Below are 17,965 nucleotides of genomic sequence, written 5' to 3'. Positions count from 1 at the left end.
AATACGTGCTACATCATAAAACCACAGGATGTTGCTCTTTTTTTATTTTTATAAAGCTTTTTCTTGGACTCATGCGGTTATGTGGGTGTAAGCAAGTGCACGTATATTTAAGTTTCACAATTCATACTCAAAGACGTGACAAACAAACAACTAAAAGAATTAGTTTGTAAACATTCTCCTTTTTATATTCCTTTTTTTAAAAGATAATTATTATATATATATATATATATATATATATATATAATATATATATAATATATCGTCTCAGCGGTAGATGATGGATAATATAATATATAATATAATAATGAAAATAAACACATTAGAAGGCAACAGCAAAGGATAGGCCTTCATAGGGTAGGTTGGGGCACACCTTAAGTCATTGCTCATTTGTCTCCATTTAAGGTTATTACCCAATTAATGTCATCCAGATATTGCACTGATCATTTTATTGTTAGTAGGTTACCATATTAACAGTTTTGCTTCGTTGCCATCTTTAAATGTTTCCCTTTGTTTTTGGCCCCATATTACAAACATTTCAGTCTGATAGTACCCACATATACCCACTGTTATTACCAAGAAATGTGACAGTTAAGGATGATTTAAAGCATAGGTCTTCAACGGGGGGCCTGCAGGGGGGGTCGCAAAATTGTTTGTCGATAAAGCAAAAAACTAAAATTAATTATATATATTTTTATTACACTTTTTTTTTTGTTGCTTTGCGCATTCACATTCCCTCCTCCGCTGTACTTCGCGAAGGGTGGCGACACACACCTACAGTCAGAGACGGAGTGAAGGTAAGGAGAGGGGTGAACTGAACAAATGGCAACACAACAGATGTAATCTTACATGAGTAAGTTCTTGTTTCCACGCTGATTTGATCTGATCTGGGTTTTATGCTCTTTGATCCAAACACATCTCACCATCACCCCTAGAAACAAATTAGACCTCATTTCTACATACCCTTTTAAAGCAGGTTTAACTGACACAATGTCATTTTGAATTTAATCTGCAAACTCTAAAGGACATTTTTTTAAGAAAGCAAAAAGTCATGTATTGTATGTTCTTTGTCTAGCAACTGCCATTACAGGTGTGGCTTTTGCTTCATTGGCTTTTGGTGGAAATAATCTGGCCTGTGTGCATGTGCTAACCCACAGAAAGCTTTAAAAGGAAGTCAACACTTACAGCGAGAGTTGAGTTGTTGCACAACTTTCCTGCAGGCCGCACTCCGAACTACGGTTGAGCTGACGGCGATGAATCTTGCAGGTTACTCATCTGATAATGTTCCATTTCTTGGGAGGTATGATGGGACCCCTGGACAGCCTGGAGGATCTACAACGGCTCAGTACACCACTGTGAACATCTCCACTGAGCCCCCCAAGGACCACATCATCTGGTCCCTCTCCAACTTTGTCTTCGTAAACGTCTTTTGCCTCGGACTGGTGGCTCTCATCTTCTCCATCAAGCTGGGTTTCATTCATGGGGAATCTTCTGGTATGGTCTGTCAAATAAAATAGAAAAAAAAGAGTTTTAGCAATATCTTGCAATCTCAAATAGCAGTTCTTACAAAGGAGAGATAGGGTTAATGGAAAACAAGGGCAGTTGTGGAGCAAGGAATATTCATCTCTAAGATTTAAGATATTAGGATTAAATCTTTAACTATTTTAACAACAAAATACAAATAAGTTATGAAAAAGGAAAAACTAACCATGAATATATGAAAGCACAAAGACAGCAGAGTTTTAAAATGTGTTACAAACAAACTTTGCTGGACATTCTTAAAGACAAAGACTCAACGATAGAACAATTATGTAAACAAAACCATATATTCGAGAAGGGATAAAGTAATCTCATTTGCAGCATGAATCTAAAGCTTTGGATTGAGCCAATGCTCAATGTTTAAGTTCCCTTGAGGTCGAGCATAGCTATGAATCCACTTTTAAAATCAATGTGCTTTTGGTCCTTCCAGGCCTGAGACCGGAAGGTGGCTGGAGATCTGGAGGGAGCCCGACGCCACGGCTCCACTGCCAAATACCTCAACATCTCGGCCACAGTCCTGACTTCCACCATAGTCCTTATTTATATTATCATAATCACTTCGATTACCATCAGTGTACAGAGATATTAATACTATTAAAATCACAGTGGCTAAATTTAAAAAAGCATGAGAGTTGTCTGCAGCTGTGTCTTGGTGATACTTGTTTTTCTTTTCTTCAGGCTCATGGCATCATTTTGAATCTTTATACCTTTTTACTTATATCCTCAAGCAAAACTTTCTAATTGTGTTACAAAGGTCCTGAATGAAACTCCTGCATGTTTCCTTAATGATCATTTGTAGTCAGGTTTGACGTTTATGCCAGACTTTATTATTACATTCTGATTCCCAGTCTGAAAGTCATACGTCTAGCAAATGTTTTAAAAAGAGAAAAGTTTCATCCGTCAATAAAGGTGTCTGTTTCATAACGCTTGTGCTTGTGAGATTTGTGAGAAGCTTTGTTTAATGTGCTGCTGCTACTTTGACCAGGACACTCTTGAAACTGAGATTTTTAATCTCAATGAGGTTTAAATAAAAAAGAATTCAAAACAAAAATAGTATTTCCTTCATTTGTGTGAATATGAATGAGCTGATCAAAATGCTATGTGTGTAACAAGAGCAGAGTGTTAGCATCCCAACATGCTATACATAAAATACAGTATATAATGCATGGCTCGACCACTACGTGTATATGCAGCTCTGCATGCATCGGTACAAGTAACTTGATGTAGATAATATGTTGTCGCAGGGCTGCCAACTGTGAAGTAAATTACTCCTGATTGCATTAATCCACACTTGAAAGACTATCATATGTGTTTGTCTCCCTCTATTTCTGCACTATTATGCATTTTCTGCACTGTATGTATTACAAACACAAGACTGTATGTATTACAAGTATAATATTGAATGTAAAAGCAATAGGAACACTTCCCGTTTAAGAGAACAGGTCAACAAACCATCACTTTCTGACTCTGCTGACGGAGGAGCGTGATGGCGCCAACGGGGACCAATGAGGAGAAGGACAACGCCTCCTCCATGTGTTAGATGCGAGGCCATCACCATGCATTCATTATGTGACCTGATTCCGTTCAGCTGTCTGGCCTCCAGCTGGGACACTCCTGTCTCTCCCCAGCAGCCGGCGCCCTAACCACACCCCACTAATAGCTAATAGTTGAATTTGTATTCTATTGTTTCTGTATGTTGCACCTTATTTGAAGCTATTGTTCTGCACTTAAAGGAGTGTACCTATGTGAAGCTAATGTACTTGCAAGATTCTTGCTGTACGGAGTTGTATCCTCATGATTGTTTAGACTTATTATAAGTCGCTTTGGACAGAAGCTTCAGCTAAATTAACTGTAATGTAATGTAATGAGCGGATCAAAATGGTATGTGTGTAACAAGAGCAGAGTATTATCATCCCAACACGCTATACATAAAATACAATATATAATGCATAGCTCGAACACTACGAGCATATGCAGCTCTACATGATGATGTAAAATTTGAAAGTCAGTTCAAATCACATTATAATACAGTGACAATTTATTCATAGTCAAACTATAATGTGTGTGTGTGTGTGTGTGTGTGTGTGTGTGTGTGTGTGTGTGTGTGTGGGTGAGTGTATGTGTGTGTGTTTTAAGGAAAATACAGAGAAGCCATCCACAATAAGCTCTGCAGTTTCACAGCATTGCTGGTTAAACATGAGGGAGGCTCTTGGAGTTTTTCTCTTATTTTCAGTGTCATATTTCAAATGACATCACCAACAAGAACAACAACGTTGGTTGTTCTTGTTGGACTGAATGTCTTGTACATACACTCGGAGATATCACATCCTGCAGATCACTCCTTGTTTACACAGTGAGTTCCTTTCTGTTTATTAGTATTTGGTACTAGATTAAGTGGTAGTAAAACCGTTTAAATTGCGTGACAAAGCATGCTTGGTGCTGTACAAAAGATAGGCTGTAATTTATCTGTGTATATTGCAATGAAAATCTGTTTTTCTTACAACAAACTGGGAACTATATTATCATAAGTAATCACTTATTTTCCAATAACTTCACAATGTTTTGATCCCAGTGACAGAGATCAGTAATGTTTAAGTATTACTTTACTCTCTGTACCAGAAAATCTTGCCTACTCTGGTGATCAAGTTTACTGTACAAATAACAAATGATAACTCTATAATAATTATGATTTTGAAGATGAGGATGTTAGTCGTATTCTGCATCCTCTACCTGATGACTCCTACTGGCTACAGTCAGCTTCAGCGTCCCAACAGTGAAGAAATATATCATGGGCCACGTGCGATTGAAAGGACTGAAATACCTGGGCCACGTGGGCCACCAGGTTGGTAATATTGACTTCCACAATCACGCTCCTACGAACACTCTGTCTAAACAGACACCAGCCCTCTGTTGGACAGGCAGACCACAATCCCTCTCTCCATCCATTTCTTATAAACCGTCACAAAATATGGCTGATATTCAGATCTCATACTGTCATGCTCATCAGAGGATGAAGTTATACCCTTTTGACTTAGCTAACCCTCAGACTTCTGAGAATCCTCTATCAAAAATGTCTCATACATCATTTTGTTTTGTATCTCTGCAAAGGTGCGCCATATTATTCTCACAAACCAATCAGAGCAGACGTGGCTTTTTCTGTGAGAGAGCTATAAGTGAGCGTTTCAAATAGAGAACAATACAGATGTATTCGATATGAGAAAAATAATGTTTTTTTTAAACATTAAAATGTGTTTTAGTAGAAACCCAAAATACAAGTATGAACCTGAAAATGAGCATAGTATGTCTCCTTTAATAGAAAATAAAGGCTCTATGGATCTTTGATCTTGTTTTATGTCTCTTTCCCTGCTCTTCAACTCAGGTTTACCTGGATTTCCAGGACCACGGGGGAGGACAGGAAATCCTGGAGCTGTTGTATTCTGCGGACAAAGTTGTATATTTTCTATATTTTCAAGAGAAAATATATTTTATAAAATGACTTTCACCAGCTGAGTAACTGTTGTTTGTCATTTCCTAAAATGCTGAATGCAGCAGCAGTACAACTTAAACAACTTTCAGTGTCTTCATTGTCCCGCACAAAGAAATATCTGCACACATGGATTCACTAGTTCAGGGGTCGGGAACCTATGGCTGACATTTTTTAACATGAGTAACAAGTAATAAATAATTATACTGTGTTATTTTAAAGTAAAACATTTAGCAGGGGATACTTTTTTTGTTTTTCCCCTCTCCTATCCTCCGCTCTGTCTCTGACTGTAGGTGTGTGCGCACGTGTCGAGAGCGGAGCCCTGCCCTTCGCTAAACAAAGCAGAGGAGAAACTGCGCAAAGCAAGCAATAGACCAGGGGTGTCAAACTCAATCACAGAGAGGGCCAAAATTAAAAACTGGGACTACGTCAAGGGCCAAACACGGTCCACATTTATTGAACAGGATAGACGTATTGAAATAAAGTGTAAAAAGATATGAAACATTTTTAAGTAGGCTACATTCTGCTGCGATGTGTCAGAGCCAAATGTTTGGAATCTTTTCTTAGCTGCCAGTTTAATGTTTGGGGTTCTGTGGAAACCCTCAGTGAGTGAAGGTGTGCATCAATGAGACGACTCCTGTGTGGGTTTTTGTTCATCTTCATCACAGAGAAAAGCTGCTCACACGTGTATGTGCTTGTAAACATGCAGAGTATCTGAGCAGCATGAAGGCGGGTTGAGGCATCATTTCTGGGATGAAGTTTGGAAACTGCGCAGCGCTCACAGAGTCATACTATGCCTTGAGCTCCATTTGGATGTTCACAGGTGCTGTTTCCACGTCAACTGCAAACGGATTGCTGAGCAGTTTCATTTGAATTTCTGAGCTCAGTTTATAAGCAAAAAGTCAGGAACACAGCAGTGGAGATGGTTTGTCAGTGTTTGGAAACACATAGTGCTGCATCAGAGTCTCCCACAGGCGCAGCTTGGCTTGGAACGCTCTCACTGCATCATACATGTCCGTGATCACAGAGCCCTGAAGATTGAGGTTTAGCGCAGTGAGATGCTTCGTTATGTCGCACAAAAAGGCCAACTCACATCGCCACTTTCTGTCCCAGAGATCTGTGGTGTGTTTCCCTTTGCTTTCCAAAAACTGGCAGATTTCCTCACGCAACTTGAAAAATCTATTCAGCACTTTCCCTCGACTCAGCCATCACACCGCCATGTTCAGAATGTATCTCCTCAGGAAAATACTTAAATTGGCTCTTATAAAGTTTCCTGTCTGTGTTACGGTGCTTATTACATGTTCCATCTCCAGAGCTTTACAACACAGCGCTTCCTGGTGTATGATGTAGTGATACACCGTCAGCTGCATCTTCTCCCGCATCCTGCCCACTAATCCGCTCTTTTCACCGCACATCGCAGGCGCTCCATCTGTCGTCAGTCCCGTCAGTTTGTCCCGGGGCAGTTTCATTTCTCACACATTTAGATACTTCCTAAAATATCTATTTTCACGTGGTTGTGCCATGTATTATTTTAATTACCAAAACCGGCAGGCCAGTTATGATAGACATATGATATGGTAGGGGAAACACTGATACTGCTTTTAGTACTTGGAGATGTGTTATACTTAAAAAATGCACGCATTAAGTTGCATTCAATTTTATTAAATATATGGCTCACAAGGAAATACATTAAAACATATTTGGTTTTTATGGCTCTCCCATCCAAAAAGGTTCCCGACCCCTCCACAAGTTGTAAGAGAGATGTATAGATACACAAGAGGAGGACACTTGAACACTGCATCACAGTTCAGTAACAACAACTAGACGACCTTTTTGAAGGTCTTAACTTGGTTGAGTCTGTGTCCAAGGGATTATACTTCAACTCCCACTTGTAAACCTTTTCTTGAAGTTAAGCTTTTCATTTGTACAGGGTGCACATTTGACACAATGTGGACTCAGATCCAACTTACTGCCAGTTTGGTAACTGAATCTTGATCTGTTTGATCCAGGTGTCTCTGACAAGGAACTTGGAACCATAAAGAACAGATTTGCTAAGTTAGAGCTGGGTAAGTGTCAGGGTGCTACAGGGAGTGAGCGCATGTGGATGGAGATTAATTAGAGCTGTTTATTTCTCGTAGAACCCATGTTGTTCATACTAATGTTGTGCTTTTTGTCGTAGTATAGTATGTTAAAAAGTCATAAAAATAATAATATAGTATGTAAACAAAAATATAATTAAAAAGTCATAGTTTAGTATGCCATAAAAACTAATCAATAGTCATAGTATAGCATGTCATGAAAAAAGTCAGAGAATGGTATGTCATAACAATATAATTAAACAGTTCATAGTATAATGTCATGAAATAAGTCATAAAAATTGTTTTTATCGTATGCCATCAAAAAAATAATTATATTTTTTGTTTTAACTTCTTCATGTATTCCTGATTCGTTGCATGTTGTTGTTCTTTTCATTTTCAGTTATAAACTATGACTTTGTCCGGAGAGTTGGTCAGAAATATTTTGTGTCGTACAAGAAGAGAGACTCTTTCTCCAGGGCTGTCCAGTTCTGCTCCCAACAAGGCTTAGAGCTGGCTTTGCCCCAGAACGAGGAGGAGAACAACATACTGACTCAGTTCTTTGGGGAAGATCTCACTACAGCTTGGATCAACGTCAACAATAAAAAAGCAGATGGGAATTTTGAAGTCGATATGAAAAACCAACCTCTGACCTTTACCAAATGGGGAGAAGGGCAGCCAGACAAATCCATCCAGGACACAGGCTGCACCATGCTGACAGAAAACGGTGTCTGGAGAGTGACATATGATTGTTCTCTGAATGCTTACATCATTTGTCAGATATAGAAAGGCATCATATCCAAGTCTTATATTAAGTTTTTAATTTACTTTATATAACAAAATGTTTGTCTCTGGTTTTGATTAATTGAAGAATTGTATGCGTTAATTGTTTGACTTCTAGGTGGGGCAAATACAGATGTAAAAAAAGACCTTTACAGACATCAAATATGTAACATTGATGGTTGATGTATCTGTTTAAGTGATGACTTTTTGTTATTCATGCCCATCCAAGACGTTTCTATAACTGGCATCATTTTTCAGCTATAGTTAGTCATTCCCCTTTTTCTGGTATAACGGTCTTCATTCTAGTTGTGGCTGAGAAAACTTTAGAAATAATGTAAACCATATATGCATTTTCTCATTGTACTAATATTGAATAAAAAAAAAAATTGACCATAAACTTTGAATACATTTATGGGAGTTAGCGTGAAATAACGAGAATAACCTGGGAATATGGAGGTCGTTTGCTAAGTATGTATTTTCCACGTCATATGCCGATATAAACAAACCGTTTAATATATCATAAGCAGACACAATTGTAAACTCTTCAAATAGAAATGAAAATGTAATTGAAGTTAAATGAGTTGACTCAATTAACATTTTATTGAACAACTTTAACAACATATCCCCTTGCAAAAAAGACCTCCATATGCTCTCCACTGACTTCCTACAGTTATCTGCACATTTAATGGAAGATCGCACTGCCGAATGCTGAGCATGGTTACAATTCTATTAAATGGTCATACTTGTTAACCAAAACCGAGTGTAACCCTTAAGTTACACTCGTAAAATCAATCCGCTGCACTCTTGATGAATCAGAGTTGTTACTTTTTCTGTTACAGTCTGTCACTGTATGGTGCTTTTGTCACAACATTAGAGATGCACCATGCTTTACATATTCACCACAGATACTGAGGGTACTTGTAAAGTCATGCAGGCCCTTTCAAACTTTCCAAAAGGTTTTTGTCAGATTTGACACAACTGATGCGTAACAAAAGCTCATTTTAAACTAAACATGCCTTTTCAGCGTTCACCTTTCTTCTCCAGTATGCCCTCTGTATACATCAGATCTCACACGGAGAGCAAGACGGGCTGAAACTGAATGAAACTGGAAATGCATTTTTTAAAAGGATTCTGTTGTAACTAATCTCTGTGTTCTCAGAGCAGAGGGAGGCTCTGGTTCTCCTTTCTGTGTCATATCCCATAAAAATATGTTTCATCTGCTTTTAATTTCCTGTGGACTGGAGACTAATATTTTTGAATTTGAACAATTTTCTTTGTCACTTTTTGTTTGGAAGCAGCAAAGAAGCAGCACATCCAGTTCTCTCTCCGTTTGTACTGTGAGTTCCTTTCTGTTTCTCACCAGCTGAAACTAGATTTTCATCATTGAAATACTGTGAATAACTTTACTCTAATTTTAATCTAAGTAAATATACTTCGACAAAACATTTCATTACTTTTCTAAAGTGTTACAATGAGGGGAACATTTCTGGAGACATCAGTAGCAATATGTAATTGCAACTGTTATTTTTGTGTAAATTGTGAAGTGAATAACTTTGAATTTGTTTTACTACACTTTGTATTAATCGGTTGTAAATTATGATTGAACGTATTTCATATGGGGCCTGTAAATAAGAAAATGATTAATTACATTTTAAATAGATTTCAGTTCTGCATTCAGAAGATGAGGCTGTGTCTCCTTTTCTTCGTCCTCTGCTTGATGGCTTCTATTGGATACGGTCAGGATGAAGCTCGTCTTTGTCTCAAAGGTGAAAGAGGAGAATCTGGACCAAGGGGGTACGTTGGGTTTCCGGGTACGAAAGGTGAAAAAGGTTGGTGTCATTCATTACAGGCAGATCCTTTTGTCTAAAACAAGTTGTAATTGTTTATAAGGAAATTGGAAGTGTAACCCTCCAAAACACACAACTAAAGTAGAACAGAGAGCTGCTTTGGAATTGCTTTTGTTTTTTAAGAAATGAGATTGAAATGAATCCCAGCACACCTTGTTTTCAGCCTGTGGGGTGACTGCTGTCCTTGCTTCAGTCATTTCAGTCGACCAATGGTCTAATTTATTAAATAAAGTCTGGTTTAATTTTTTTTGTCTTGGTCTTCATGGGATTTAGGAGGTTATGGAGTACCTGGATTTAATGGAAGAGTTGGATCACCTGGAGCAGTTGTAATGTGTGGACAAGGTTAATCTTTTTTTTTGTTGAGAATTTATATAATTTACAGAATCATTTTCATAAATTGAGTAATATATTATTTATTACAATTCAGTATGCAGAAAGTAGTTACACTTTTACACTTGTGTTTTAATTGGAAGACGTTGTTTCCTTGCGGCACAAGGAAATGTTACACTACTTAGTAGACAAGGTTGACAAATAAATCCTTTTGTTTCCCTTCATTTTAAGGTTGTCAAATAAATATTCAGTTTGATTTAAGTACTCTCTGAAGATATACAGTATGATAGCGAGAGATAAATTAAAACCCAAGGCTCAAATGGAAATATACTAGATGTCAAGTGCATCATTTCTTACACATTCCCCCCTTAATTTGGTCTGAGATATTTGTCTCTGTAAAAACGTTGCGATATCTACTAAAATTTTAAATAAAGGGCTAATTCTGAAATAATTAGTCATCAATAAGTTATCATAAAGTATCATAAGTCATAGTCATTATAAGAAATCAGTTTCTAACTAACCACTTTAACACTACAAACCTTAAATCAGCACAGATGTGAATCCAAACATTGTGAACTAAAGGTAAATATTTACAAAGGTAGTATTTTTTTGTGGGGGCTTTTACACTGGTTTACTGGAGACAATAAGCCAGGGGTCCCCAAACTTTTTCCTGTGAGGGCCACATAACTTTTCCCTTCTCTGATGGGGGCTGGGTCAGTTTGTAACAGAAAAAGTGTGACGATCGCAGGGGTGCCTAAACGTAAACATTTATTGTTTTCCAGAAAGCCACACATAACCAAGCTGAGCTAACAGTCCACTTTTTAGCTTTGAGAGTTTGTCTGCTCGCATTTGGCCTTGCAAGTTATCATACTTGTCTTTGTGATGGGATTCATAGTGTCGCGCAGATTGTATTCTTTGAATACCGCCACCGCCTCTTGACAGATGAGACAAACAGCCTTTTCTTTGCATTGAACAAAAAAATAATCGTTTGACCACTGCAGGTTAAATACCCTGCATTCTGAATACATTTTTCTCTTACCTAACCTTTTCGCCATTATTCCGTTCTATTTGACAGGGGCTAGTCTAGGATTCACGTGGCCAGACTGAAAAAAAAATCATAATGCGTCTCTGGTATTGTTCAACGGGGCCGGACCAAATGTGGAGGCGGGCCGTATCCGGCCCGCGGGCCTTAGTTTGGGGACCACTGCAATAAGCCTTTCTTTTTTAGGGGTTGTACATCTCTTAGCACCAATTTATTACAACTGAACCTTTTCTGCTTGATCCAGATATCGTTGGTTCTGTTACAAAGGACGTGGATACTTTAAAGAACAGCTTTGCAAAGTTACACCTGGGTAAGTATCTACCATGGAGTGAGAGAGTGTGGATGGTGATTAGTCACAGCTCTTCAAGAGACCGTATCTAGAGTTGTACCTTTACCTCAGTACTTGTGAAGTATGTGTACCTTACTCTATGCACGGATGTTTGAGAAAGGAGCAATGAGCAAAATGTTTCAAAGAAATTGTGCTGTAGTGGACCAAACTTTATGAATGTATTCACAGTATATACTGAATTATCATGTTTGGAATAAACAGTTCACAAACATGTAAAAAATCATACATATTTCAAACGTTTGTTTCTTGAACTTTGGATTTGGAACTTAAACTGAGTCAAATGTAGATAAAGGATAAGTGGAGTCAAGCCTGTACTTCACCTCGGTGCGGAGGTAATAGTGTCTGATATTACATGTCAATGCAAAGATGATGATGATTTATTCCTTATTTATTTTTTCTTTCTTCAGCTATAAACTATGACTTTGTCCGGAGAGCTTGTCAGAAATACTTTGTGTCGTACAAGAAGAGAGACTCTTTCTCCAGGGCTGTCCAGTTCTGCTCCCAACAAGGCTTAGAGCTGGCTTTGCCCCAGAACGAGGAGGAGAACAACATACTGACTCAGTTCTTTGGGGAAGATCTCACTACAGCTTGGATCAACGTCAACAATAAAAAAGCAGATGGGAATTTTGAGGTTGATATGAAAAACCAACCTCTGACCTTTACCAAATGGGGAGAAGGGCAGCCAGACAAATCCATCCAGGACACAGGCTGCACCATGCTGACAGAAAACGGTGTCTGGAAAGTGACACATGATTGTTCTCTGAATGCTTACATCATTTGTCAGATATAGAAAGGTCTTGTATGCCTTTTAAGTCTTACTTCAAATTAACATTGTTCATGTGTCCTATGTTTGTCTTATGTTGTATTGTATAACTGTCTTAGATGTAAGTGACTAGCTGGAAAAGTCATCCTTTTTTATTTTCACATATTAATGTCTCTGAATCAATCAATCAAAATGTAAACTACTTCAAAGATCGAGTTTAAGAAAAATTGCTTTTAGACATTTTTGCTTTCAGGTGTAACAGTTTCCCCAAACAATTATCCCTGTGATATCTCAATCATCATACTATAATGGCAGACATCTCTGTCCGTGTATATGTGTGTGTATCTGAGTTTCGATTATCTTGGTAAGTCTTGGACCGATCTACTTCACACTTGCCATGTGTGTCACTGAGGACAGAAAGGAGTGCAGTGCCGCGCGTGAAGTTATTTGGATCAGCAGTTCTGTAGAAGCGGTTGAAAAATGCAAATAGACAAACATCCAAATCCACAACAGCACGGCCAGGTCTGCCAACGGCCACCATGGGACGTCTCTATATGTTTTCTTTCACAAAATAGATAGTTAAACACGTTGCACTTTTATCCATACCGTTATAGTACAGGTGCCCGGAGAGGCCAAAAAGGGGCGCCGTCCTTTAAATGAAGTGTGTCGGCCAGGAGTTCATAAAACCTGGGGCATAAACATTTAATGGGGTTTTGACTTTATTGAGGCCATGGCAGCTTTTCCACTCATGATGCGGACACTGTGTCGTTGCTACCGCTTGCATAGACTCACTTTGAAACCCAGGAAGCAGCGGCACGAGCACATCCCAAACAGGCACTGCACTAGTCTCCCTACAATGGTAAATCTGCTTCAGCAACATGTCATTATTACTCTCCTGTATGAAAAAGAATTACAGTAAACAATACATGAAATATTATACAAGTATATAGAAACAAGAAGATGTATTCTTAAAGCATTATGTAACAATAAAGTATACAGCAGTGAGCTACTTCCCTTCATTCATTTATTTGTCAGAATGAACTGAGACTTAAACTGGTTTGGTTCTCTAGCCAAAAGGATGCGGAAACCTTTGGGAATCTTACCATTTTATTCAGAATCACACAAAGCGTGCAAGGTGTACTTGCAATACTTTGATATAAGTCTATGCACATAATTCATCTCATCGTCAAGAGGAAATCCAATTAGCTTACAAATAGAAGCCTCAAACAGAGACAGTTCATCATTGAGTCCAAGTGCATGTGTGCGCCAATTTTGAAGAAAATCCCTCTGTGTGTTCCTGAGATATCTCTTTAATGATAATTGACCTTTGAATATTAAATTCTAATAAGTTCATGCTTCAGTCCAAGTGGATGTTGGTTCCAAAGTTGAAAAAAAAATCTCTCAATGCTTTCCTGAGATATGCGTTTCAAGGATGGTACTGATGTGGTCACAGTGACCTTGACCTTTGACATCCCAGATCTATAAGTTCCTCTTTCAGTCCATGGGAACATATGCGCCATATTTCTGAGATTGCTCTGTCGCCGGCACAGAGGCATAAATGACAGAAACGTATGCCGGCGCATACGAAATATCGGCAATACGTTGATATAAATTAAGGGTAAGTTGTGATCGTTTGAAGGACGCAGACGTTACGCCGAACACGCCAGACATACGGTCCTGTCACACAGCTCCGTATGGCAGAAACATATGCCGGTGTATATGAAAATTTGCTCAAAATTTGTCAGAGTCCAAATATGTCCAACTTTTCCACAGTTGTAGCTGACGTATACATAACGAATACATAACAAATTATTATACGTATGTCAAACCTATTGATAGCGTATCACTTACTTATTTCAAACGTATCAGAGCGTCTGGCCAACGGAGCTGGAAAAGTACCATTTGGTTCACGTCATGCTGATGCTGGAGAACTGCTAGAATGTACTCTTGTCGCAACCTCTCAGCATCCTCCATGCTCTCTGATGCTGGGTTGACGATGGGTTGATGTATTCATCAAGACGTACTGTGAAGAAGTGAGAATGAGCTACTCACAGGGACCCTATATACTATATTCAAACCCCAATAAGCTCCCAAAACGCTAGCTGACCGCTAGCTGTACTGTAGAAACACGTTTAATAAGTTACTCCGTCGTCAAGCATAAGCTTAACATAGGGTAGGAATAGGTTATCCACTCGTTATCAATAAATTGGCTGTAGGATTCATCGTCAGCCGACATAGCCTATATCTAACGTACCTCTAACGTATTCACGTAGGTATTCACGTACTGTATTCATGTAGGTATTCACGTACTGTATTCATGTAGGTATTCACGTACTGTATTCACGTAGGTATTCAGTATTCACGTATGTCTAACGTAACGTACCTCTAACGTAGTCACGTACTGTATTTACGTAGGTAGGTATTCACATACTGTTTTCACGTAGGTATACACGCACTGTATTCACATAGGTATTTACGTACTGTTTTCACGTAGGTATACGCGTACTGTATTCACGTAGGTAGGTATTCACGTACTGTTTTCACGTAGGTATACACGTACTGTATTTACGTAGGTAGGTATTCACATACTGTATTCACGCACTGTATTCACGTAGGTATTCACATACTGTTTTCACGTAGGTATACACATACTGTATTCACGTAGGTAGGTATTCACGTACTGTTTTCACGTAGGTATTCACGTACTGTTTTCACGTAGGTATTCACTTACTGTATTCACGTAGGTAGGTATTCACGTACTGTTTTCACGTAGGTATACACGTACTGTATTCACGTAGGTAGGTATTCACGTACTGTTTTCACGTAGGTATTCACATACTGTTTTCACATAGGTAGGTATTCATGTACTGTATTCATGCACTGTATTCACGTAGGTATTCACATACTGTTTTCACGTAGGTATACACATACTGTATTCACGTAGGTAGGTATTCACGTACTGTTTTCACGTAGGTATTCACGTACTGTTTTCACGTACTGTTTTCACGTAGGTATTCACGTACTGTATTCACGTAGGTAGGTATTCACGTACTGTTTTCACGTAGGTAGGTATTCATATACTGTTTTCACGTAGGTATACACGTACTGTATTTACGTAGGTAGGTATTCACATATTGTTTTCACGTAGGTATTCACGCACTGTATTCACGTAGGTATTCACGTACTGTTTTCAGGTAGGTATACACATACTGTATTCACGTAGGTAGGTATTCACGTACTGTTTTCACGTAGGTATTCACGTACTGTTTTCACGTAGGTATTCACGTACTGTATTCACGTAGGTAGGTATTCACATACTGTTTTCACGTAGGTATACACGCACTGTATTCACATAGGTATTCACATACTGTTTTCACCTAGGTATACACGCACTGTATTCACATAGGTATTTACGTACTGTTTTCACGTAGGTATTCACGTACTGTATTCACGTAGGTAGGTATTCACATACTGTTTTAACGTAGGTATACACGTACTGTATTTACGTAGGTAGGTATTCACATACTGTATTCACGCACTGTATTCACGTAGGTATTCACATACTGTTTTCACGTAGGTATACACATACTGTATTCACGTAGGTAGGTATTCACGTACTGTTTTCACGTAGGGTTAGGGTTTCATGTACTGTTTTCACGTAGGTATACACGTACTGTATTTACGTAGGTAGGTATTCACATATTGTTTTCACGTAGGTATTCACGCACTGTATTCACGTAGGTATTCACGTACTGTTTTCACGTAGGTATACACATACTGTATTCACGTAGGTAAGTATTCACGTACTGTTTTCACGTAGGTATTCACGTACTGTTTTCACGTAGGTATTCACGTACTGTATTCACGTAGGTAGGTATTCACGTACTGTTTTCACATAGGTATACACGTATTGTATTCACGTACGTATTCAGTATTCACGTATGTCTAACGTAACGTAATTTATGTGTAACGTCTGCATAATTTATGATCACATGTTGGGTAAGTCCGGAAATTTTGAACATGCTCAAAACATTCTGTATATCTGTATACGTCCACTTTTCCGATCCGGTGAAAAGTTGGACATATTTGGACTCTGACAAATACTCCCGCAGCACCTCCCACAGTATCACCCGGGGGACCCGGTCATACGCCTTCTCCAGATCCACAAAACACATGTAGACCGGATGGGCGTACTCCCAGGCCCCCTCCAGGATCCTTGCAAGAGTTGGTCTGTTGTTCCACGACCAGGACGGAATCCGCATTGTTCCTCTTCAATCAGAGGTTCGACTACCGGCCGAACCCTCCTTTCCAGTACCTTGGAGTAGACTTTACCAGGGAGGCTGAGAAGTGTGATACCCCTGTAGTTGGCACACACTCTCTGGTCCCCCTTTTTAAATAGGGGAACCACCACCCCGGTCTGCCAACCCCTAGGCACTGTCCCAGACTTCCACGCAATGTTGACGAGGCGTGTCAACCAAGACAGCCCCTCAACACCCAAAGCCTTCAGCATTTCTGGACGGATCTCATCAACCCCTGCGGCTTTGCCACTGTGGAGTTGTTTGACTACCTCAGTGACTTCCATCAGGGAAATTGACGATGATCCCCCATCAGCTTCCAGCTCTGCCTCAACCATAGAGGGCGTGTTAGTCGGATTCAGGAGTTCCTCAAAGTGCTCCTTCCAGCGGCCGATAACCTTCTCAGTTGAAGTCAGCAGGGTCCCACCCTTGCTGTACACAGCTTGGATGGTTCCTCGCTTCCACCTCCTGAGGTGCCGGATGGTTTTCCAGAAGCACCTTGGTGCTGACTGAAAGTCCTTCTCCATAGCTTCTCCGAACTTCTCCCACACCCGCTGCTTTGCCTCTGACACGGCAGAAGCTGCCGCCCTTCTAGTCCTTCGATACCCTGCAACTGTTTCCGGAGTCCTCCCGGATAACATAACCCGGAAGGACTCCTTCTTCAGTCGGACGGCTTCCCTGACCACCGGGGTCCACCACGGTGTTCGAGGGTTACCGCCCCTTGAGGCACCTAAGACCTTGAGACCACAGCTCATCACCGCAGCTTCAGCAATAGAGGTTTTGAACATCGCCCACTCAGGTTCAATGCCCCCAACCTCCACAGGGATGGCTGAAAAGCTCCGCCGGAGGTGTGAGTTAAAGATCCCCAGGACCGGGGCTTCCTCCAGACGTTCCCAGTTCACCCGCACTACCCGTTTGGGTTTACCAGGTCTGTCCAGAGTCTTCCCCCACCCCTTGATCCAACTCACCACCAGATGGTGATCAGTCGAAAGCTCCGCCCCTCTCTTCACCCGAGTGTCCAAAACATGCGGCCTCAGATCAGATGATACGATTACGAAATCGATCATTGACCTTTGGCCTAGGGTGCTCTGGTACCACGTGCACTTATGAGCATCCGTATGTTCGAACATGGTGTTTGTTATGGCCATTCCATGACTAGCACAGAAGTCCAACAACAAACGACCGTTCGGGTTTAGATCAGGGAGGCCCTTCCTCCCAATCACGCCTCTCCAGGTGTCTCCACCTTTTTCCCACGTGTGCGTTGAAGTCTCTCAGCAAGACTACGGAGTCCCCTACTCGAGCCCCCTGTAGGGCTCCATTCAGGGTCTCCAAGAAGGCCGAATACTCAGAACTGCGGTTTGGGGCATAGGCACAAACAACAGTCAGAGTTTCCCCCCCCATAACCCGAAGGCGTAGGGAGGCGACCCTCTCGTCCACCGGGATAAACTCCAACGTAGCTGC

At 40.0% G+C, this 17,965-nt stretch overlaps 2 protein-coding genes across 2 annotated transcripts; both read left to right on the top strand.

Annotated features, from left to right (window-relative positions):
* Window positions 1–96: 96 nt before the first annotated feature.
* Window positions 97–2,260, top strand: LOC115010094 (dispanin subfamily A member 2b-like). The gene is made up of 2 exons (XM_029434503.1): window positions 97–1,467; window positions 1,974–2,260. Exons 1-2 carry the CDS (start codon window positions 1,251–1,253, stop codon window positions 2,123–2,125), a joined length of 369 nt encoding a protein of 122 aa, XP_029290363.1. The 5' UTR covers window positions 97–1,250; the 3' UTR covers window positions 2,126–2,260.
* Window positions 2,261–3,794: 1,534 nt separating this feature from the next.
* On the top strand, window positions 3,795–8,263 carry LOC115010089 (mannose-binding protein C-like). Its single transcript, XM_029434499.1, has 5 exons — window positions 3,795–3,889; window positions 4,234–4,378; window positions 4,916–4,984; window positions 7,030–7,086; window positions 7,499–8,263. Exons 2-5 carry the CDS (start codon window positions 4,234–4,236, stop codon window positions 7,879–7,881), a joined length of 654 nt encoding a protein of 217 aa, XP_029290359.1. The 5' UTR covers window positions 3,795–3,889; the 3' UTR covers window positions 7,882–8,263.
* Window positions 8,264–17,965: the final 9,702 nt, after the last annotated feature.

This window comes from Cottoperca gobio, chromosome 6, assembly GCF_900634415.1.
Source record: "Cottoperca gobio chromosome 6, fCotGob3.1, whole genome shotgun sequence".
In the NCBI taxonomy this organism is placed as follows: domain Eukaryota; kingdom Metazoa; phylum Chordata; class Actinopteri; order Perciformes; family Bovichtidae; genus Cottoperca; species Cottoperca gobio.
The sequence above is the reverse complement of the archived record's forward strand: the minus strand, read 5'-3'. Positions and strand labels throughout refer to the sequence as shown.